This window comes from Oncorhynchus masou, chromosome 10 (assembly GCF_036934945.1).
Source record: "Oncorhynchus masou masou isolate Uvic2021 chromosome 10, UVic_Omas_1.1, whole genome shotgun sequence".
In the NCBI taxonomy this organism is placed as follows: Eukaryota; Metazoa; Chordata; class Actinopteri; order Salmoniformes; family Salmonidae; genus Oncorhynchus; species Oncorhynchus masou.
Window position 1 is genome coordinate 23,154,973 of NC_088221.1, and position 25,005 is coordinate 23,179,977.

General features: G+C 40.0%; 1 protein-coding gene and 1 long non-coding RNA gene across 5 annotated transcripts; one reads left to right on the forward strand and one right to left on the reverse strand.

The window, feature by feature from the left end:
• Positions 1–10: 10 nt before the first annotated feature.
• LOC135547362 (tripartite motif-containing 13-like) lies at positions 11–3,990 on the forward strand. Of its 4 annotated transcripts, none has more exons than XM_064976338.1 (2): positions 11–218; positions 2,235–3,990. In XM_064976338.1, exons 1-2 carry the CDS (start codon positions 180–182, stop codon positions 3,393–3,395), a joined length of 1,200 nt encoding a protein of 399 aa, XP_064832410.1. In that variant the 5' UTR covers positions 11–179; the 3' UTR covers positions 3,396–3,990. The 4 variants fall into 4 exon arrangements, with proteins under 4 accessions (XP_064832410.1, XP_064832409.1, XP_064832411.1 ...); XM_064976337.1 differs by lacking the exon at positions 11–218 and adding an exon at positions 1,450–1,532; XM_064976339.1 differs by lacking the exon at positions 11–218 and adding an exon at positions 1,539–2,153.
• Positions 3,991–8,002: 4,012 nt separating this feature from the next.
• LOC135547364 (uncharacterized) lies at positions 8,003–18,322 on the reverse strand. The gene is made up of 3 exons (XR_010456694.1): positions 14,495–18,322; positions 14,254–14,348; positions 8,003–14,020 (listed from the first exon to the last, which is right to left on the reverse strand). It is a non-coding gene; the product is annotated as an uncharacterized LOC135547364 (long non-coding RNA).
• Positions 18,323–25,005: the final 6,683 nt, after the last annotated feature.

The following is a 25,005-nucleotide window of genomic DNA, read 5'->3' on the forward strand; positions in this document are numbered from 1 at the left end:
AAATATTATCCGGAAACAGAGTCACATCGACGAAGTCAACGAGCTCCGAAAGAGCTCATGAGAAAAGCTACCATCATTATGAAACAGGGACACCTGGTGGGATCCATAACACAGTGTCATGAGCCAAACATACGCTCCTCTCAAATGCGTCCAATCGCATTGCTTGCGAAGATACGCAGATGCTCCTGATGGCATGGAAACAAGGGAAGAAAATCAAGGTCAACATATTTTTTTTACACGTGACTTAGTAGCTATTGGTTATCAATGTGTCAAGCATTGGGACACATGACATGGTCGTGTGTGGAGTGGCAATTCCATCTCCTGCCAAAAAAGGGGAAAATGCCTATAATGAACACCCCTAATGTTGCTGGGTAGACCTATATGTAGTGAGTTTTTTTTTTTTTATGTAAGGAGCACTTTCAGTAGCATATCACTAAATCCTTTGATAGTGCTTCCAATTGGCTACTTTGTATCCATGCACTGAACATTGGTGGAGTTTAACATTAATTTACAAACTCAAACTCAATGGTGGAGTTGAACATTAATTTACAAACTTAAACTCATACCTGATTCATATATATACATATATCTCTATCTATCTATCTATCTATCTATCTATCTATCTATCTATCTATCTATCTATCTATCTATATACATATACATACACATATATATACATACATATATATATATATACATATATATACATATATATACATATATATATATATATATACACATATATATACATATATATACATACATATATATACATACATATATATATTCACATACATTTATATACATATATATATACACACACACATATATATACATATGAATGCTGATTGCCTGAAAGCCGTGGTATAAAAGCCGTGGTATATGAGACCATATAGCACGGGTATGACAAAACGTTTATTTTTACCGATCTAATTACGTTTCTAACCAGTTTATAATAGCAATAAGGCACCTCGGGGGTTTGTGGGACATGGCCAAAATACCACGGGTTATGGCTGTATCCAGGCACTCCACTTTGTGTTGTGCATAAGAACAGCCCTTAGCCGTGGTATATTGGCCAATTACCAGACCCCCTCGTGCCTTATTGCTTAAATAGATTATCGTTATTACTTCATAATGATGTATAAAAGTGGGGCGATAGACACAGTGAACAAAAACCGGGTGACTAAAAACATAGTGGTTGTGACAGTATTTAATGCTGTAATGTTTTGCATGGCAACAGTCCCCCTCCCAACTCCAACTTGCAGGGATCCTCTGTATTTTTCGTACTGAAAAAGAAAACGCATCTTGTTTGTGAACCGTTAAAAAATGTGTGCGTAAAACCGTTGTCCATTAATATTACTGAGATGGTTTCATTTTCTGCGCGCCCCTTGTATCGGGCGCTATTTGGAGCTGGAAGGTTCACTACAGCATAGCACTGTGATCATGAAATGGTTAATTTTTCTCCCGGAAAGGGCGAAGTCTGCACAGCAACAAGAAGTATGATTGCGTTGGACTGTGCGTCTCAGCAGCTGGTGAGGTCCCCCCCCCCAGTTGCATGTTGCTTTACGCCTGCAAAAGCTGTCATAGCCATACCCAATACCTTGCCAATAGGACATACTCGTGTGTGATCTAAATTATACACTGCAACTCGTTTATACGGAGTGGTAATCGTAAGTGTACGTTTGTGTTTATGTAGCATAGCTTCTACTGCTAAGGAAACGTTTCAGCGGGCTTTTACCGTTGAGGCAGGGAACATAATCGTTACCATCTCTTCTGCATATAGAACAGTTGGATGAAACGGTTGTGTTGTGCGTGCAACTTTAACGATTGCGTGATATGTCGTCTCAGAAAACAAAACAAATCTAGCGTGAACACTAAAAAGTAGGTCGTTGAACTTAGGCAAGGGTCCGTGGCGAAGCGTCTTTCAGACAAATAGCCAATGCAACTGGCATGATGTTCCACAGCGCTTTCTATTTTCATCCTTTACGCGGACACATCGACGCTTCTCATTTTGACGTTGGCTGAATTTTAACACCAGTCGCTGGAGTCGCAGGAGTTTCGTGCGTTTTAGTGTTGTGTGTAATTCTAGTGATGTGCATTTCCACCATCAATGGCTCTGAATCATTGCGCTGCTAGGTGATGTAGATAAACGGGTATGTATGATTGATGAATAGTGTATTGTCCTATTATTTTCGATTAGTTCTCCACTCAATCCTGGTTGTCTTTTTTTTCAGAACACCATGGAGCTTCTCGAGGAGGATCTCACCTGCCCAATTTGCTGCTGTCTCTTTGAGGACCCGCGAGTTCTGCCGTGCTCGCACAGCTTCTGCAAGAAGTGCTTGGAGGGGATTCTGGAGGGGAACAACCGAGGACCTGTTTGGAGACCCCCATTCAAATGTCCCAGTTGCCGCAAGGAGACCCCTCAAAACGGCATAAACACCCTCCAGATCAACTACTCCTTACGCGGAATTGTAGAGAAATACAACAAAATCAGAGTTTTACCCAGGATGGTGCTGTGCAAACACCACAGTGGTCAACCGCTTAATATATTTTGTGCCACAGACTTTAAACTTATTTGTGGATTTTGCATAACAACTGGCGACCATAAAGGACATAAATTCTGTGCCCTGGAAGACGCATATGAGCAGGAGAAAGCTGCGTTTGAGGAGCTGTTCCAGGGAGTGGAGAACTGGCGCAGCGCAGATACCATAACCTGCCTGGAGACACTGGAAGCCAGTAAGAAGAATGCACTCCAGTTAGTTTCCAGGGATGCAGAGAAAGTAACGGACTATTTCGTCAAACTGATCAGCACCCTGGACCACAAAAAGAACGAGATCCTCTCTGATTTCGAGACGCTGAAGTTGGTGGTGATGCAAGCCTACGATCCCGAGATTAACAAACTAAGCACTGCGTTGGAGGAGCAGAGACGCGCGCTCAGCATCGCGGAGTCCTTCAGGAATGTGACTGACCCCCTCTGCTTCCTCCAGCAGATGCAGGAGTTCAGGGAGAAGTTGCGCGTTGTCCGGGAAACGACGCTACCCTCCCGGATAGACATGGATATCGGTCACATGGTCCGGAACTTCGACGTCAAAAATTGGGACTCGGTGAAGCTCAAAGATGTGGACAAGCTCTCGGTCCCCCAAGAGAGTAGCGCGTATTGCTCAACGACTCAGCGTGTCAACGGCAAAACGCTAGGGAGAGTCGTCGTGATTGTTGTGTGCCTGTTACTATACGCCCTGGTGCTACCGCAGCTGGACAGCCTGACCGTGGTGTCAGCCCAAGTCTCCTCGCTCTGCCATAGTTGCCTGCGCGTGCTATCTGGCTGGCTGGAGATGGCTACCGGTGCGTGGCAGTGCTGGAGAGAGGTAGTGGATGCCTGGTGGCTGCGTGGCTGAAATGTATCCTGAACCTCTTTCAAACAACTGGCTAATTTCTTTTGACGTCGTAGGTTGCTTTAGATTTCCAAATATGTTATTTTTGGATCTGAAGCAAGCTGCAGCAGTTTGATAGAAAGCCTATATGTAAAAGTTATATGCCTAAGTAGATTTATAAAAAACACTAGAAAGCTGTTCAAGTATTTACAAGTACATATGTATCATGATTTTAGTATTTTATATAGAATATATAAACAGAACAACCATACCACTTAACGAGAATCAAAACACTATTGCAGTACATTGAATGTTGTCAGATTTGAGAACAGCTTGTTTGGTGAATGTTAAGCAGCAGCTCTGTCCTGGATCACCAGCCATCCTTCTCCAAGCCATATGATCATGATCATACACTTTAACAACGATAAGCCTGAGTTACCTCATATTCATATTAAAGTAAATAACGATCATGCCATAGGCTAGATTATTTAGCAAAGGCCTAATATTTACACCTAGAAAGTCTGAGTTTGATTTATTTTATGGACAGTCTGTTGTTGTCATAACGCCACATACCATGTCACCAGCCTCATCTTTTGCCAAAAATAAAACTTCAATTTGGTCTTTTTCTTCATCCTTTATTTTGAGTGACTGAGGGGGTTTCACCAAAATTGTCCGGCTGTTTTATGCACGTGCACTTTTCCCGGTAAACGTCAGAAGTGAAGCCTTGTCTATTGGTGTGCACACTGCTCAAGTGAGATGAAATACTGACATTATGAAATGCCATGCACTCGCTCAGACGTTCCAAATTCTTGTTTGATGCTGGCCTTCCCTGTGGATCCGTCATCACTGTGCATTTAACCTCCACGGGGGGCAAGGTTGAATGTTGCATAACTATACAGACATCGTCATGGTTTGTCAAAATATCACGTTAGGCTATATAGCAATTTAATTTTCATTATTCAAAAAAATGTTTTTGGCTTATGTAGACTTTATTTTTGCAAAATTGAAAGGCAACAATAAATTATAGCCTACACATCTGGGATGAAATACAGATTGACTCAACTGTACCAGTCCCTGTCAATGTGTGCTCAACTTTGAATGTCATGGGTTGTCATAGATGGCACTTGTTGCCTACACTGGGCAACTATGCAATCCATGCATGTTGCGAGTGGATCACAAAAGAGCAATTCTTAGAACTCATCGCGTTTTTTTTATTCCAACATATAGAAAACAAACCATGTCATAGGCCTACAACTTTTCAATTGAAATTTGCAGCACTGCATGTATATAGGTCCAATAAAAATGAACGTGCAGGCTCTACTGTCCATTGGTCATGTCCTGCAGTTTGGACTTTTCTGAAGGAACGAAATCCTGACGGAAATCCCGTGATCAGACAACAAACCTATCATGAACCTATGATGTAAGCACTGACCACAATTCAGGACCAACGTCACAGCATGTATATATATAGCCCGACTGTTGCCGGGCAAATAAGGTATGAAAATGTAAAGTTGGTCTCTCTCTTTCCTATAATAACTAAATTAATATAACTTATAAGACTTCAAACAAATGCAAATATACATATATATTATATAATTAGGCATAATGATGCACCCAAAATATTGGGTGATGACATGACCTGATGAAATGGTGCCTGCATACATAATGATCTTACATAACAATCATTTTCTAACAATTCCAATTCATTATTCATAATCCAACTAAATTCAACATATTGGATAACATTCCGTGGGAATAACATATAGGCCATGGTTTCCCAAACTTGGTCCTCGGATCCCAAGTGGTGCACGTTTTGGTTTTTGCCCTAACACTACACAGCTGATTCAAATAATCAACTAATAATCCAGTTTTGATCATTTGAATCAGCTGTGTAGTGTTAGGGTAAAAACCAAAACGTGCACCACTTGGGATCCGAGGACCGAGGTTGGGAAATGCTGATATACGCTATACCTCTTAATTGCATATGGTGCGAAAATTGCGCAATCAACAGAACTGTGTCTCAGAGGCCTTTCTTTACAATACAACATGTCCATTGATGTATTTATAACCCCCAAAAAGTTATCGACCAAATGTAAATATTTAGTTTATATTATGATTAACACTAGGTGTTTAAGAATATGCAATAGTTTAGGCCGAGTCTGACTAGTGAATTTTATTATTTCTAAAGTAAAATGATTAGTCTTATATGAAGGAACAGATGCGCACTTAAATGACCAGAATAAAAAATAAATGTTAAAAAAAATGATTGGTAGCCTTTTCCAAACGCGCAAAGAGAGGTTATAATGCGTGGCCAACACTTTTCTATTCCCAAACAGACATGTTATTTTATATTTCAAAGGCACTCCATCTTCAGACGTACAATTAGGGCCTCTCACTAAATATTGTCGAATAATTTCACAAAATAAAGCATGGAAAAGTCATGACATTGGGATGGGTGCTCTTCAAAACAGTTTTAAGAGAAAATACCCGTAATTAAAATGGCAATGTTTTTTTCGCTAATTATGTGCAGTGACAAAGTTTGGGAAGTAAAGGATAAATGCATAGAACTATTTTTGACCAGTGTAAAGCATTCTATACACCAACTGCCTACATAAAGTAAACTCCCCTGAAAACCCACCATAGTCGATACCCGAAATAGGTCTGTAGAAGTAATTGAGCAATTAAGTTTTTAGGCTAAGCATTTAATTGCAAAAAATGTATCATTTAAATATTATTTAAATAGCCTTATAAAAACGTGTGGGACACGGATCATCTCGGGATGGTAGTCTATAGTGCAATGTGTGTAGGCTAGGCCTATGTGTGTATTTGTGTATTATACTAAATTAACATATTGCTTTATATTCTTGCTTTAAAAAGTTAGAATAAGCCTAAAATAAGATATGGACTCAAACCATGCATATCCTGACTATGCGTTTATCTGTCCATGTTAGCCAGTGATAAGCCTTTTTCCCTTTAATTGGCATTGCAGCGCTCTGCACCATTTGCTTGTCACAATAACCGTATCCTCGGCTTCCAGGCCTCACTCACGTTGAAAGTCTGGTAGAGGCCCAAAAATCAAGCCTGTTATAGGCAAGCCAGAGATCAAGAAATCATTTTGCTAAAGTTTCACAATAATACACACTAGAATATAGGGCGTGGTTTGGTGGTTGACTGCATTAGCCTGAAACTTTAAATTAGATTTTAGGCCACAAGTGATAAATAGTGGGATTCATCTTGATAACAGGCGACGAGGTTTATTCCATTTGTGATAATTGATTGTATATAGGAATTTATAAAATTGATTTGTTTATGCTAGCTGGCACAATATATTACCTATGTAGACTATCCTCTTTTAAATTGCTGATAATATAGACACGCTATAGGTCAATAGACAGGTCACTTAGGGAATATCATTGGTACATTTCAAATTGGCCAAATTCCCTGGAAGGAACACTTAATAGGCTGATCACGCGCTGCAACGCCACAATAATCTGAAGGACATTGACAAAAAAGTATAGATCAAGCGTTAGCCTCGGTAGATTGCAAGTTGGCGAGTGTGACCATGCATGGCCTTGCAGGAACTCGTAGGCCATGGCTTGTAAATATATCACTGGCCTTTATCAAAGTTAGGCCTATCATCAGTAGCATATATGCCACGCTACAGTATAGCATGCCTTTCTGCCCACGATTAGCCAAAGATCTGTCAGTCCCAAATGCCTATTCGGTGACCTTACCGCTATATACAGGTGTGAAACTCGCTGTGTGTTGTGATAAACAATCGCGAATGTTACCTGCGAGTTTAGGTGTTGACACAAGACTGGTGCTATAAATATAAGCTAATTGTAGGCGAGCCACAATGAGTTGGACAAGTTTACGAGTCTTCGGTTGCCCATAAACTTGCTAAAATATATATGCCAATTGCAAAATTCTACTCATTTAGCCAAATAAGTCTATTTGTCTCTGCCTCATTTAAATTGTCAAAATAGACAACCACCCCCAAAAGCTTCGAAATTAGGGTTACATTATTATACACATTAAGTTTATTTAAAACGGATCAGCTAGAAATTAGTGTTTGGAATATTCCCAGAAACAAAAAAGCTAATTTACCCGAATTGGCCGATATAGCCTGTTAGTCAAAGTGAATGGATGTAAATAAAACAGTTGAACTTACAGTGCGGCTCACTTGAGGCCTATACACAGGCTAGGACGCTACTTCGTTTTACTAACTCTTGTTCAAGGCCTATCTTTACCAAAATAATGCTCAATTGATTTGCTCAGCAGTGCAAAGGTGAAGGTTCTAATGTGTATTCTTCTCCCACAAAAAGGCATTGTAGGCGGTTGAAAAACTAGATCGTTACAGCACAGTAAAACGTTTTACCAAAAGCTGGTGCAAGAGGCCTATACACATTATAACCTTCATAGAATTCAAATATATGGTCAATTGATAAATTACGTTGCTTATTTGTATCGTTTCAATAATTGGATTTTCTCTGAAGTGCATGGAGATAGAATTAGCATTTGGCTTGACAATACACATTAACAGCATGATGGTCTATTGTTGTACCGTAACTTTAAAACACTACGAAGTGCGAACTTAATATAGTGAGAATATAAAAAAAGGAAAACGTGCATCATTTCAAAAACGTTTATTAGAGAATGCAATAGAAATGCGTTTCAATACAAAAAAACATGGGCCAGTTTAAATTACTACTTGTTTGCATGATTTAATGTGCAAAGAAAATGTTAATGTATATACAAATATATGAACATAACCCCCCAAAAATTAACTATAAAATAAAACATACATGTAAAAAAAGTTTAATGGACAAAAACAACTGCTTAACCTAATAATTATGTACCCGTCATAAAGATGACGACACAGCGTCCCTCTCCATTCGGTGTCTTCTCCTGTGCACCGTTCACCTGCGATGCGCAGTAGAGGGACTGATGCATGCAGACTCGCCGTAAGTTAACGGTGGTAAGCGGTCAGCTTTGCTTCAGCAGCACGTTCAATACTGGAGGCTTCAGCAGTAGTTTTAACTCCAATATTTACGTGCTGCTACAGCAAGGCAGCCAGTGATGAGGCAGTCGGATCCCACACACACACTCTCCCACACTCTTTTCCGGGTAGTTCCACAGATGCTGTCTGTCCAGGCGTTACTGCGGCAGCACAGTACGGCCTGCATCTCTGTGTAACCCACAAACCATTCTGTGCTGCTACAGCACCACCACAACCAGCTCCATCTCTCATCATCTGATTCTCTCCCTTACACACACACACACACCTCTCACTCCCTGCATACACACACACATCCTCTCCAACTCCCTCTCCTGCATACCCTCATCCTCTGGCTCACTCTCTCCCCCTCACACGTTGGAGAAAGAAACAGTAATTCCACATGAAACTAGAACAAAAAGGGATTTTTGGGGGGATTGTCACAATATTATCCATAAAATGGTCCTTTGGATGAAGTATTGTTGACATATATTTGAAATTTGTATTTAGAAGCATATTTGAGAAATAATTATTCCAAGTTAGCATATTTTACATTTCAGCCCTACCCAGGAGCATTGCAAGATACCATAACTGTTGATCTATATGGGGGTACAAACGGCATCTTATCATTTGAAACCTCATTGTGTCCACTAAAATGAGTAAAACATTTCATTATGCAAGATTTCAATGTACATTTCATATTTTGAAAGGTATCACAAATATAGAGACTTCAATTTCTCATATTTTACTGACAGACGGTTAGAGTGGGATCTCTGGGACTTTTTTGTTTGTTAGTTATGACCAAATATATGTGGGGTATGTAGAACTCCATTCATTCTATTGCCAGTACAGAACAGAAGAGTAGCGTTCAGTACAGTACACCAGAGTACAGTATAATGTACTCGCAATAGGAAGAATGGAGTTCTACATACCCCACATATATTTGGTCATAACAAAAAAAGTCCCAGAGATCCCACTCTTACCTTGTGTCAGTAAAACAGTCCATAAAACACAATGAGAAATGTATAATTTTCATACTTTTCAAAATCCTAATAGATTTAATTATGTAAATGTTTCTCATTTTAGAGTACACAATGAGGTTTTAAATAACATGAAGATTATGTTTGTGCCCCATATAGAGCAACAGTTATGGTGTCTGGGTCGGCCAACACCGATCGATTATTTCTCAAACATGCTTTTAGATACAAAATGTCAAATATATGCCAACAATACTTCCTCCAAAGGAACATTATATGGATTACATTGTAGAAATTAAAATAATTTCTCAAATTGTGAGGAATCACCCGAAAGCAGCATCCAGATGGCCTATCAGTGTCTGAAAGGAACTCCAGGACTCTCAAACCATCTGAAAAGCACAGAAGAGAATGTGGGTAAATAATCATCTAAATAAAAAAGGCAAAGTACTGAGGTTGTACTTTTTCTCTCTTCTACAACAGATCACGTGTGTTTGTGTATTATGACTGGTTGAGACTGAATCAGCTACATTGAAGGGGTGATGCAGTTTCAATCACTTCACTTTCAAATCGCACATCAGGCCAGTTTTACTTAGCTAAACTATAGTGCCATGTTTATAAATCTGGCCTCAAGGCTTGGGTTAGAGTAAATATAATTTATCTGCATACAGCATTTTGTTTCCAAAATTACAAATATTACAGCTCAGACATGTACATCTTAATTATTCAACAATAAAAATCTGGCAATTGCTATACCTCTAGAAAATGCCCATTTTGAAAGTAATCAGTCAGTTCAAGAATGAAAATTCATAACTCACTATATCCCCCAAGATCAGTAGAACATAAGTACTATTAGACTGAACCACAGCATGACAAATGGACATAAATCTCTAATCACAATGTCAATGTCCAAGTCACTTGACAGACTAGTCCCAAACTCTGCTAAGTCACATTTATTATACTGGGGGAAAAAATACGGTTGACTGTTTGAACGAAACATCCTTCAACTTCCATCTGGTCAAAGGGGAACCTATTGAAAAGTAGAGCAGCAAACAGACAAACAGGGTTTATAATGTGATACACCAGTTATGGTGTGGTATTAACTAGCACCATAGGCACAATTATGGTTACCCTAGTTTCCAAATATCGCCTGCTTCCGCTGATTTGATCAGGTCCGATAACCACTCTGGTAATATCACTAATGCACTATGGCACAATTCAACAACTCTGATCAATGTCACCAACAGAAAAAAAGGGACGTCTGGAAGACCATTAATTAGTTGATGATCCACTCCCCCCTGGCCAGCCAGCGATAGCATCTTCATAAATGATTGGTGTAACTTATTAGAAGGGGACTGGGTTGTGTGTGAAAAATGACCACAAATCTGTGTGTACAACAGAGGCATCCAAAATCCAAGGATATGAAGTCCATCACCATGAATTACAACTGGACCTTGTCAGAGTTTAAAATAAAGCATTTGGAAAACACATCAGAAATGAGAGAATAATGTGTGGTTTTTCTATTCTAAGCGGGTGTTTATAATGATTAACAAACAATGACGCCATCTGGGGCAACTGTGGGTGTATAAGGAAATAACCCAGCGTTAACAGTGCTGTGTCGAGAGATGGGCCCTGGTATTACAGGGTGGGAGCAGAGAAGTGAACACAAACACATTTGGCATCTTACAGTTTAATTACACTACAACTTCTAAATTAACAGCAGGACTGCCAGTTAGCTAAAAAGACATTTGGCCTAGGATTTTCTCACAGGATTTAATTTTCACTCAAGTTACACCATATGAGAAATAATATCTTTAGTCATTTACCCCCCCCCCCCCCAAAAGGTGAAATTGTACTAAACAGCTGATAGGATGTGTTTTAATTTATTAGAATTTCAGATCGTTGCGTCCTATGGCCTCCTAACACAATCTTTTCAGTATTTCATATTCTTCACCATTTCAGTTAAGATTTGAGTGAGCCTCAACTTGAAGCCTTTTCACCTGTACAAGACTCCACGGGAAGTATGATACACAAAATCTACATGACCAGGGGATAGTGTTGACCATTGATGGCAGTATCCCAGGTGTTCTGTGGCGGAGTGCTTTTGGGTTACAAAAGATAATGCCTGCTCCATTGTGTTCTGCTAAGTGTTCATAGAACAGAAAGTACTTAACCAGGACAGAGTGTGAGCGAGGGATACAAATACACTCTCCCTCTCTGAGGCACAAATATTAATTTGGACAAGGTGGGTCAAAAGACACGCAAGGAAACTAATGATTAATAGATTTCCGTTTCCCTCATACAAATTCTCTCAGATAATTAGTTAAATAGCCACTGACAACTAAATGTGCAGCAAAGCAAACCACAAATGACTTCTAGATAGGTCACTTAAATATGTCCCCTTTTTAAAAGAGGTTTTGAAATGGGGGCCTCAATTGCAACTGGCCTATATTTCATGACGCTGACAAGAAATATTTCTAGTTAAGGTCCAAGTTTTAGTGGTTTATCTAGAACACTAATTAAAAATGAAAATCTGCGTTAGCAAAGGTGTATTCTGGTCACTATGTAAATACAAACACGAGAAGTGTTAATTATTGCCTGAATAATATTAATGCTTCAGACTCATGTACATCGTAATAAATAATTAAACTGTACCACTTTACATACCAGCAACTACAGTATACAGACTTACTTCATTTCAGTTGATTACATTTCACATCAGGCATGTCATATTTTTCTAATTAAATTGCATTCCCACTCTCCCGGCTGATTGAAAATAAATCTAACCCGATTTGATCTAAAGAAAGAAAAATAATACACTTGTGCACTCCACACACCACTCCCACTCCTTGAGACATTCCCTCTCTGGGTCTCTCTCGCTCCCGCTTTACCTTCATGAAAAATCATAAATTAACTCAAACCAGGTTATTGAATGAGGCCTCAGACTGCATCAGTGGGCCAAGAGGAGCCTTGACCAGTTGTCACTACAACCCAATATCCACACACACCATTATGGCTTTAACCTTTCCCTGCTCTCTCCCATTGTCGCCTCTGTTCCTCAGCCTTTTAACCAGTTCCTATGGCTCGCACCCTGAATAAGCAACTCAGAGTGACCTGACTCTGGGGGCAAAGGTCGAGTGACCCCTTTCCACAGGGGCAGGACGCTCTAGACCCCCCCATCACAAACCCTTCTCTTGTCAAGAGCAAATTTAGTTTAGCCTCACTTGTAACACAAGTCTGTTCTGCTATGTGTGTATGTTGTGTAGGCTATATGGTACATTTCTAAGAAGTTTCTACACTATACTGACAATTGTTTTATGTAAATGTTAAAATGTTGCTTTATTGTTATTCAATAGGAGAATGATTATCATTTAAATAATTAATTTGATAAGAGTTGATACATCCAGACTTCAGTTGAGGGAAAAGTTATAATTTCTTTGATTATTTTAAGTAGGTTATGAGGATTGTATGCACAATGCTGTTGAGTATAAAAAGCAGTTACATCATAATTCAGTTTAGACAGCAACTAGTACCAAACATGCAAATACATTTCAAATAACTGAACAAGTTATACATGCCTGATATTACATTCTGGGAAAGGATTTTAGTTTTGAAAGCAGTCCCATGCAACTTCACATACATCTAAAATGGCACACTAGATAAAATAAATAAATAATATAGTTAAAGTCAAACTCAACATAATAGGGCAATTTCCTTAGCTATGGCTTTATTTTCAAGAACATCCCTCCATACACAATAACACAGATGTACTTCCAACTTTAGTCTAGTTACACCATGACATGGTGTAACTACATGATGTAACTAGACTGAAGTTGGAAGAACTGGGTACTTGTGTATGGAGGCATGTTCTTGTCCATTATCTAAGAATGCTATCTTTAAAAAGTCAAACTATCACTTTCTAAAATATAATATAGGCCTACATTTGAATTATACTTCAATGACACACAACCTACAAACACATTTCTTACTATCCCTCTCCCACACACGACACTGCATTTTTCATAAAATCATTATAATAAATTGAACAGAATATAATCACTATTAACAGAACCCAACTACCAAAATCCAGTCACATTAAACCAAAATCACAATTATCAGCATTCATCAAGAATGGTTAGGGACTTAAAGCTGACCATTCCACACTTGGTTTGGGTGTATTCATGTATTTTAGAGAGTTCATTTCACCCTAAAATAGTAGAGTTTAATGTGGTGAGTAACTAGCCAGAGGTAACTGTTTTGGACAGGGGTGTGTGCAGGCAGGGAGGTAGAGGTTCAGTTTATTGTTTATAGTAATTTACACCAGGCCTGACATCTATAAATAGGAACCCTTCTGAGCCATAGAAACACCGGTCATGCAGTTGTGGGTGTTAATCCTGCAAAAACTCCAGCAGTCCGTTCCCACTTGTCCAACACAACACAACACATGCCCAGTAGAGCACAAGGCAGGCAGAGTGACCGCAGAGCTAACTGACTGACTGGGGTTCCCTCTGCACAACACCAATGTCAGAGAAGGTACACACAAACCAAGCCTACAGTTTGTTAATTTCACGCGACTCCACTAATGGAGACTTGCGAGTGACCTCCGAGCACCAATCTATCTCCCCATTCACAGTCAGGCGGGTCTGTTACAGTAGGGCCCTTCTCACTCCAACACAGCACTAGAGAAAATAAAGGAAAAAGATCAACTGGTAAACACTACACAATATATTTTCAAGTCAATTAAATGTTGAGGACTGAGAACACTAGGGATGAGAAAAAAAAGCCTGGCAGGCCGACCATCTGATAATGCAGAAGAGGAGAGGTAAACAAAATTCAAACCCGGTTGTATGTGGAAAACATAAAACCCAATTGAAAACATTAACACAACCAGCCTTATCTCAACTCTACATACCGGTCCAGATGCATGTATAGTAAACTGGGGGGGGACATCCAGCCAAGGTTAGGGAGAGGGCTTCCCATACAACTATTCCCATGAACAGCATGCGTCTGGAGAAAAAGAATGCCCCACACAAAAACCCCAGGCTCACAACTGCCCTGCCTGTACGGTAAACCAAACACATGAATGTACATTGTACACAAAACTTGGTTAACTACCAAAACACTAGAACTAGGTGTTTCTCTTGACTACTTACCACTTCAATAGAGCCGCTCTATCTCCCCACTGCAGGGCCAGAAAAGCCATCAACAGGAAGTAGACAAAGCAGAAGCAGTGTGACGCCGGCCATTTCAGAGCTACGTCCTGACCGACGCCTCCTCGGCACTGGACCCACAGAGAAATGACAGAAACAACCCTCACCCGGCCATAAACACTGACACCAAACCAACGCCTGTCGCATTAGTAATCAACATGAGTCATCTCTCCATGAGAGGAGCAGGCCAGAGAACTAGCAGTGAGGGAGATTAGGATCCAAGCTCAGTGTGTGAGAGAAAGAGGAAGAGGGGTGTGTGAGAGAAAGAGGAAAAGAGGGGTGTGTGGATTTAAGAGACACACCCCCAGTGTATCCAAAGCACTCTCACACGTACACAGTGCACCCCATCAACATGCTTGGGCCAAAACTCTCCATTCTGACAAGTGTCTAAACTCACACACAAACCCCAACTTACAGTTAAACTGTTCTGCGATGCATTCCCACATTTGAGTCCTATGACAGTCTCTCCCTCCCCATCCCACAAGCTAGGTTTAGCATAGGGCCCCAAAATATAACTACAATGTTAGACACATTGATACATTTTTTTTTTTAAATTTATCCACAGTTCCCGTTCGTGACGTGTAAAGAGGGCTATGCCACTTTGTGATGCTGGGGGCCGGTGGAGTGGGGACATCATGAAACATCCCCAAACCCAGCGGAAGAGAGGCCCAGCAGAGTGCCACTACGGTTACATTCTCACATCTCCCCCACGCGGTTGACTGACTGATAAGATACTCCATTTCATTTGATGTGGCCTAAAGAGAGTGACTATATCCCATAGTCATCTTACAGTTGTGTGGACTGGCACCCATACACAAACAATATGAATGATATATTTTTACACAATTAAGCTCAAGGACCGCTTGTAACCATTTGACTACAACCAGTGTAAAAAAGAAAAGTGAAAAGCCGAACTGGAAGGCTGAAGCTAGAAAGGACAACCATATTTTCAAATGTTACTACATAATATTCTGTAAGTATGAGTATTTTAAGTAAGTGGGGCAGCCATGTTTACCAGTATCTTCCCTTAAGGCAAGCCTGAATTGACATGTAAAATACACCATGTGTTTCAATAGGATGGAGTCAAACTTATTGTGGAGGATTTAAAAATGGTGCAACCAGACAGCATTAGTTAAAATGTCATGAGTGATGTTATCGGCATCACTAATACATTAAATACTGCATTTAGACATATCAGCAGTCTAGCACATCCATACAACCACCATAAGGTGTCTACACAGTAAAGCCATAGAATTACAGCGTTAGTCACAACACATTATGTTGTCCATACAGACTGAGCAATATTTACTGGGATATAAAAGGTTTTGCACTGCACAGTACTATATCCCCACACACAAGACAGCCTTCAGAAAGTATTCATACCCCTTGACTTATTCTACATTTTGTGTTAGTCTGAATTCAAAATGTATTCAAAAATGTATTCAATGTTTTCTCCTCGCCCATCTACACACACACACAATACCCCATAATGACAAAGTGAAAACGTGTTTTTAGAAATGTTTGCACATTTATTGAAAATGAAATACACACCCAAGTGAATACTTTTCAGAAGCACCTTTGGCAGCGACTACAGCTGTGAGTTTGAGTTGTGCAACATTAGCCCATTATTCTTAAACAAAAAAATTATTCAAGCTGTCAAATTGGTTGTTGATCATCACTAGACAACCATTTTCAGGTTCTGCCTTAGATTTTAAAATATGTGTAATTCAAAACTGTAACTTGGCCACTCAGGAACATTCACCATCTTATTGATAACCAAATCAAGTGTTTATTTGGCCACGTTTTAGGTTATTGTCCTGTTGAAAGGTGAATGCATCTGCTTTCCACCAGAAACTGAACCAGGTTTTCCCTCTAGGATTAAGTTTCACCATAACATGATACAACCACCACCATGCTTGAAAATATGAAGTGGTACTCAAGACTGTTGATTTGCCCCTAACATAGCGTTTTGTATTCCGGACATTAAATTAATTTATTTGCCGCAATTTCAAACAGGATGAATGTTTAGGAACATGTTTATTCCGTACAGGGTTTCTTTTCACTGTCAATTAGGTTAGTATTGTTGAAAAACAATGTTGTTGATCCATCCTCCGATTTCTTCCATCACAGCCATTAAACTAAAGGTTTTTAATTTACCATTGGCCTCATGGTGAATACCCTGAGCAGTTTTCTTCCTCTCTGGCAACTACGTTAGGAGGGACATTATCTTTGTAGTGACTGGGTGTATCGATACCAAGTGTAATTAATAATGTCACCATGCTCAAAGGGATATTCAATGTCTGTTTTTATTTATTTTTATAACCCATCTACCAATAGCTGCCCTTCTTTGTGATGCATTGTAAAAACCTCCCTGGTCTTTGTGGTTGAATCAGTGTTTAAAATTCACTACTCGACTGAGGGAACTTACATATAATTGTGCGTGGGGTAGAGATGAGGTAGTCATTCAAAAGAAAAAAGTTTAACACTTATCGCACACGGAGTGAGTCCATGAAACTTAAGCACATTTTTACTCCTGAACTTAGAGGCTTCCCATAAAGGGGTAGAATACTTGACACAAGACACTTCAGCTTTTCATTTTTAATTAATTTGTAAACATAATTCCACTTTGACATAGGGTATTGTCTATAGGCCAGTGAATCTCAATTTCAGCTATTTTAAATTCAGTCTAACATGTGTAAAAAGTCTAGGGGTGTGACTACTATCTGAAGGGACTGTGTGTGATAAAGATACACACTAAATAAGAACTGCACAAACTTCACCAACATTTTTCAAAGCCCTTACTGATATACAAGTGGCATTGCCACTTCATCAGCATAAAAAAAGACTAATATATTTGCCCATAACACCAACCTGAGATATAGTTTTTAGTAGGCCTACACTACAGGAATCGTAATTTAGTAGAAGGGGCAGGTGTAATAATCTGCCGTGTGCAAATGTGACACTAGGATGCACTGTGGCCTATGCAAAGACTGACGCCAATGCAAAACAAGTCAGGAAAAACGTATGCATGACAGAAGCAACTTAATACGCTCCACATTATATAAGCACTGGTGACATCAACAGCAGCCACACATTTTGTGGGGAGAACATATCAATACAACATTTTACATAATACCATAATACTCAACAAATAATTTCAAACATGGATTCCCCACAGTGAACCAGTTAAGAGTAAAAACTATCAGGACTTGTGAAGTAATATCCTGTTTTATGAGGGAGTCACCACTATTGCCTCTTTATGGCCTGCCTTAGACATGGCATAGTTGTGGACCCACACTCCACGACAGTGTCCTTGAAAATAACCAACAAAACCTGTAAAAACCTGCTCGCATCATGGTGAATTTAAATACTACAGAGTTTGTGCTGCATGGGGTGGTTCTCTACAGACCGGCTATCACACGTGTGAGCAGGCCGGGAGAGCAGAGGAGGCACAACCCCACCAGGAAATGGGGGTGGGAGCCCATTTTGCCAGAGGGGCCTGAGAATACAGAATGATGAGTCACCAAATGTCATTAACGTTCTAGAACTACACTAACACTTGTGTTTCACTACCGGGCTCACCTGACTAACTTGGTCAGATATATCCCTTTTCTCAGCAATGATATAGCTAGCACCAATATTTCACATCCAAAAATATCCATTAGCCTACATTTTTTGTTGATGCAGATAATTAAAAAATGTTTCCTATGCCACTGTGTCTACTTCCTGCAAATGCTGCACTGCTAACTTCACTATCACTTCTTGATAAAAAATTTGCAAGACAAAACTACCGTAGTGAGCATGATGTGGGCTGCATATGACACTCACAACTACACTCATGTTGCATTGGAGGGTCTCTTTTCCCCGTTTCTCTCTGGAGAACCAGGTTAAACTGGGCAAATAAATACTTGACACCAGTCTGCACTTGCCAGTTTAAGTCAACACAAACATACCAATAATCGACATTAGGGGGAAAATGTTCACTTGATATCACTCAAAACAGTAAAGTGTATTTCACATGGTGCATTCTACAAACCCAAGTTATCTTTTCAAATTCGGATGCATTTCCTTATAGGAATGACAACGTGAGAACTTCATATGCTCAAGATTGGGCTTGTAAAAAATAAATAAAAAACAGAAAAAAGCTTCATGCATTACCACCTCCACAATGTGGTTTTGAGGGTTTTTCCCCTCACGCTAGGTTTAGCAGAGATCACAGGAACAAAATTATATTAGAACTACTCCTGTCTAAGCCCAGGGTTTAAAACTAACTCCCATCTGCTTTAACTGACCATAGTAGGGTGGCCTAATTGATACAAAATCAAATACATCTATCATCTCTGTTCTGCTACAATGGTAGCTAGTAACAATAGATATTTTGTCTTAAGTTCAAGTATAATTGATATTTCCCTGTACATACGAGTCAGGCTATGTCACTTAATACACGCCTTGGATTCAACAGGAGCCAATTCAATAGATATTTGATTATGCTGTAGAAGTCGTGAGCAGTTTAGACAACCCAGGGACAGGGTTGCACCAAATCGAAAATATTTTAAAAGAAAAGCAATCAAACCTGTTTTTTGGGGGGAAATTCCTTGAGAAAAATAAAGGGCAAGAGTAGGTCATATTCAATTTCGAATGAATACAATTAGAAAAGCCTCAACTCTAGAGTAGGTAGAGTTCCCGAGGGGAGACTTTGTCTAAATGCAATGTTCTTGGGACCAAAAGACGTGGAAACTGGCCCAAGTTTTAATTCTTGTTAACCCCATTTTGACATCACATGACAAGAGTAGAACTCTTTACATCAATTAAGACGTTTGACCCCTAATGCAGCAGACCAGTCGCCACTTTTAGTTTTGTCGACAAGGAAGGGGGAGTTCTGAGTAGTTTGGTAGGCTACAAAACATAAGATGACTATAATTGCTTGGTGGAAAGGAGCTCAGGATTAAAAAGTAAACTGAAATAAGGTTATTCTGTATGAAGAGTTGTAGTAGAAGGCCATGGTGGGGCAGGATTAAAAGAACTGAAGTGTATATTACGTGGGGAAATAATATAATGTCCTTGTTGAGCAGGCCTAACAATACGACACGCTTTTTTCTAGTTGGATAAAGTTTTACACAGCGCCACGATTTCAGTACAGTGAACGACAGGACGAAAATAGTATGACTCGTATTAGAGCCTACCATATTGCATCGGTCTAGTGTCAGCAAGCCGCCTCCCCCGCCACCGAATAAAGCGCACTAGTAAATTAATTGGTAGTTTAAACTGCAGTAAAGGACTCACTCTGGTAACAAACGTTACATTATAGCATACTATTAATTATTCAATGCGGTTAATATTCTGGATACCTAGTGAAAGTCAATCAAGGCTGAAACATTGCATTGTATTGTATCAGACATTTACGCAGCCTTGACAACACCGCTTGTACATTTTAATTGTCTTAACTCACGTACTGTTTGGTCAAAGTTAAACCGTATGTTGCAATCACACAGGCGAGCGCCACATTGTAACGACTGACTGAGCAAACACCATCTCATTCATAGGAAAAAAGTGCTAACTAGGCCAGCTGATTTTTATTTTGGTCGCTTTGGAAATAACTAAGATGTTAAGTCAAGATACATTAAACGATAGCAAAACTGGCAACTGTTCAGACAGACAATTAGACTACCTACACAACGTAGCTAGTTATTCATTAGGCTGAAAACATCGGGATGTCAAAACAAACGAGACAATCAGTGAGCAAATAGACGTATCACAAGCTGGTAGAATTGTCGATTTGGTGGCAGGCTAATTCATTCTCTTGTTAGTTGAAACAGCAATCAATACACACACTTACCATGAGAGGTTGTGAAAAGCTTTCCATCAGGCGAATCCATTAACGTTAACTAGAAAACATGATCAAATTAGTAGGTAAGCGACTACTTATACTTAAATTCCTCAAAAATAGAAAAAAAAGTGGATAACATGAAACGGGGTCCTCAGCCCTACAACCCTTAAATGTAAATCATTGTATCGTCTTCAAAAAGGGAGCGATAAAGCCACAGCTTGCCGTGCATGTTGACAGCCGCGCCGACAGCCCGTTCAGCGCCTCCCGCTCAAACTGAACGTAACAAAAACGGACTATAACTGTAACAAATCCACATTCCACCGGTCATACTCCACTCACTTGACCCTGAAATAATTTCTACATTTTTTAATTATTTTTTAGAAAGGTCCACTAAATTTGTCGCAAATGTATTTCTAAAATGTTGCATTTCTCAAGGTAGCCAAGTCAGACACCCCTTTCTTCTCGCTAGCATCCACTAGCTAACCATCTAACGTCTCCACCGGGCGATACGACGTACTATTTTCCTTTAATTCGTCCACCATCCGTCGGTGTTCTTTTACCGGGATAATTTTAATATGTTTGTGATATTTTTTGAGTGTCTGGAAATAATTTTCTTCTCTTTCGACAGCTCCAGCACTCGACTCGCCTACTCTCAGCAGCCGCTCCTCACAGCTGTTGAAGCAAACGCAGCTCACTCGAAAATGGCGCCGAAAGATACTCTCTTCATTCAAATTCGTTAGAGCCACCCCTTCTCCCCATTGGGCATATCGGGATTGAGCTCTGTGTATCGGATTGGAGGAGAAACAAAATGCACTCTCAAATGATCTTGCAGCCCACGCAGCGTTCTCTTCTATGGCCAACGGAGGGGGGAAATTAACAGTTTAGGTCCCGAAAGAAAATTTTACAGCCCGTTTTAAAACGTATAAAATCCTATATAGTCATACTGTCACACTTAAACACAAATGGTCCCTTTGAACACAGACGTATTACTCAAGTAAGGATGAGGCGTTTGAAAAATAAGAATTCAGATTAAAAAAGCGAATATTTTCCAGTTTCGATGTCAACAGCAAAATAGCACGATACGCTACCTATACGAAATCCATCCTGACAATGCAAACGGGTGATAAAAAAAAACCTATTTTAGGCACGGGGGTGTGGATTCAAGCTACTTTCAAACCTTTCGACAAATCGGATGTTTTTGGCTTACGCAATTGATTTTCAGTAGGCAACACTTTGACTAAAAATCATGTATTGTTTTCTAAGCTTCCTTTGAATGAAAGACTCGGGAGACTGCAACTGCCGGACTACATTATGGCGGGGGGGGGGGGGGGGGGGGGGGGGGGCATAGTCTGTGGCGCTCATGGATGTAGACTTTTAAAGAAAGCACATCTTGTGTCTTGTGTCTTCTCTGGTTTGGGCACATTTCGGTGATAGGGAAAGTCAAAAGCTTTCTGCCTAACAGAAAGTTAAGGGAAAGACCTGCAGTCTTCCCAACTAAACACAGCAGCAGCAGCGCAGCTCAGTATGGGATGTGGGCGGGGGGTTGGAGCAGGGAGAACGATTTGCCAACTCTCATTAAAGCCACGGGAGTGAAAGGCCGAACGCGGTGCTGCAGGCATTGTTTGCAGAAAACGTGATCCCCCATATTGTGAATATGGGAATGGCAGTCTTCGTGGTCAATCTTTCTGTAAATAAGTAAATAAGGAAATATTTAGAAGACAATCATAGTACCAATAATTGCTTCTAATGCACTAGATGCATGTCCTTGAACCGAAAAAAAGTATCGCACACAGAAGCAGTTATAAGGATAATTTAGTTACTAATAGCAGCCTGCAGTACCCTGGTCGGCCTTCAACTATAGTTACTCAATGAGAGGGGCAGCACGGAGAGCCTGCAATGTCACTTCCTGGAGTAGCTCAAACTGCGCATGTTATGTCTTCATGAGATGCCATCTTAATTGACTGAATTTGGCTTCAATGTGCTATTGAGTCTTCACATAAGAATGAATGTTGTCACGTGATCGATGGCTTTGTCAATTATTTTTACAGTCATTGGGTTGGTGGAGAGACTGGTCGCCTCTCTCAGTCACTCCTGCCATGGCAACTTGAACCGCTGCATAATTTGTAAGGCTGCTATGAAGTGTATACTTTCTCGCAGACACATGAAAGATAGACGGAGTTCTCAAGGAACAACAATAGGCTATTTGAACAGACACCAGCCTATTGCGCAAGTTTAGGATAGGCTTGAGTAGCCGAGACTGACTGAGCGACTTTGCAGGATCCATTCGCTTGCCGCCTGCTTATAGCACACAATGCTAAATAAGTTTAGATACATTATTCACTTAAATTGTCAGATAGCCTTATTCTATAAGCACAACCCCATTTTAACTGAGAGAGAGAGAGAGTGTGAGAGAGAGAAAGAGAGTGTAAGAGTGAGTGAGAGGCCTATTCCAGTGCATTCGGAAAGTATTCAGACCCCTTGACTTTCTCCACATTTTGTTACGTTACAACCTTATTCTAAAATAAATTAAATTGTTTTTCCCCCTTATCAACCTACACACAATACCCAATAATGACAAAGCAAAAACAACCTTTATACATTTTTGCAAATGTATAAAAAAAATAATAGTAATATCACATTTGTATAAGTATTCAGACCCTGTAACCAGTATTTTGTTGAAGCATCTTTGGCAGTGATTACAGCCTCGAGTCTTCTTGGGTATGATGCTACAAGCTTGGCACTATTACATTTGGTGAGTTTCTCCTGTTATTCTCTGCAGTTTCTCTAAAACTCTGTCAGGTTAGATGGAGAGCGTCGCTGCAGAGCTATTCTCATGTTTCTCCCTAGATGTTTGATCAGGTTCAAGTCCGGCTCTGGCTGTGTTTAGGGTCATTGTACAGTTGGAAGGTGAATATTTGGCCCCAGTCGGAGGTCCTGAGCGCTCTAGAGAAGGTTTTCATCCAGGATCTCTCTGTACTTTGCTCAGTTCATCTTTCCCTCGATCCTGACTAGTCTCCCAGTCCCTGCCACTGAAAAACATCCTCAAAGCATTATGCTGCCACCACCATGCTTCACTGTAGGGATGGTGCCAGGTTTCCTCCAGGCGTGATGTTTGGCAGCCATGCCAAAGGGTTCAATCTTGGTTTCATCAGACCACAGAATATTTGTTCCAAGTGGGCTGTCATGTGCCTTTTACTGAGGAGTGGCATCTGTCTGGCCACTCAACCATAAAGGCCTGTTTGGTGGAACGCTGCAGAGATGGTTGTCTTTCTGGAAGGTTCTCCCATCTCCACAGAGGAACTCTGGAGCTCTGTCAGAGTGACCATCGGGTTCTTGGTCACCTCCCTGACCAAGGCCCTGCTCAGTTTCCCTGGCCGGCCAGCTCTAGGAAGAGTCTTGGTGGTTCCAAACATCCTCTATTTAAGAATGATGGAGGCCACTGTGTTCTTGGGGTCCTTCAATGCTGCAGATTTTTTTCTGTGCCTCGACACAATCCTGTCTTGTAGCTCTATGGACAATTCCTTCGGCCTCATGGCTTGGTTTTTGCTCTGTCATGCACTGTCAACTGTGGGACCTTATGTAAACAGTTGTGTGCCATTTCAAATCATGTCCAGTCAATTGAATTTACCACAGGTCCACTCCAATCAAGTTGTAGAAACATCTCAAGGATGAGCAATGGAAACAGGATACACCTGAGCTCAATTTTTTCGAGTCTGAAGGGTCTGAATAGTTATGTATTTGAGGTATTTCTGTTTTTAATAAACATGCAAAAATGTCTAAAAACCTGTTTTCACTTTGTCATTATGTGATATTGTGTGTATATTGATGAGGAAAACAATTACTTAATGCATTCTATAATAACGTAACAAAATTTGGAAAAAGTCAAGGGGTCTGAATACTTCCGAATGCATTGTATATAACCTTATGCAGAATTGTAGGAATAGCCTACATAGGGTGGTAACCAATGATGATGGTAACATGGATTGCTGGATTGCTGTTTGGTTTGTATAATACCCCAGAATTGACTATTTCTTCCATGGACAGTGAAGTAAATGTGATCGGCCTAGTTTTATTGGGAGTTCCCCACAAAGTAAGAGGGCACTGGGTTAAATTAAATACCACACAAATCCTCTCAATCCACATGAGGATTATGGTACAAGATGACGTTCAAAAGAGTAGGCCTATAAGCAGGGGAACAAGAGGCTTGCAAAAAAAGACAGTAGGCCTAACCAAGGAACAAGCAGCTATCAGCTCTCCAGTCTTTCGTTCATTAATCTATCATTCTTCACTACCTTATGTTCTCTATAATGTGTTTAACACAGTCATTTAGCAGACACTTTTATACAAAGTGACTTTTTAAAGCAACAACATGGAACTTTTTGGGCTTCCTGACCAAATTCACATAGACATGTGTGTTAGATCTGTCATTCTCATTGAAAGCAAGTCTAAGAAGCAGTAGATCTGTTCTATGTGAGCTAAGTTTATTTTTTGCATCTTTTACTTTTGGTTTTGTACACTAGCTTCAAACAGCTTAAAATACAATATTTAGGGTTATTAAAAAAATAATTATACAGCGATTTAGATGGTACAATGATTCTCTACACTATACTTGATGTTTTGTCACTTA

What these genes read in the sequence shown, in the direction of transcription:
- LOC135547362 (XM_064976338.1), top strand. Translation starts at nt 180, where the DNA reads ATGCTCCTGATGGCATGGAAACAAGGGAAGAAAATCAAG. An exon ending in AACAAGGGAAGAAAATCAAG is followed by an intron (nt 219 to 2,234) that starts GTCAACATATTT and finishes CTTTTTTTTCAG; the next exon opens with AACACCATGGAGCTTCTCGA.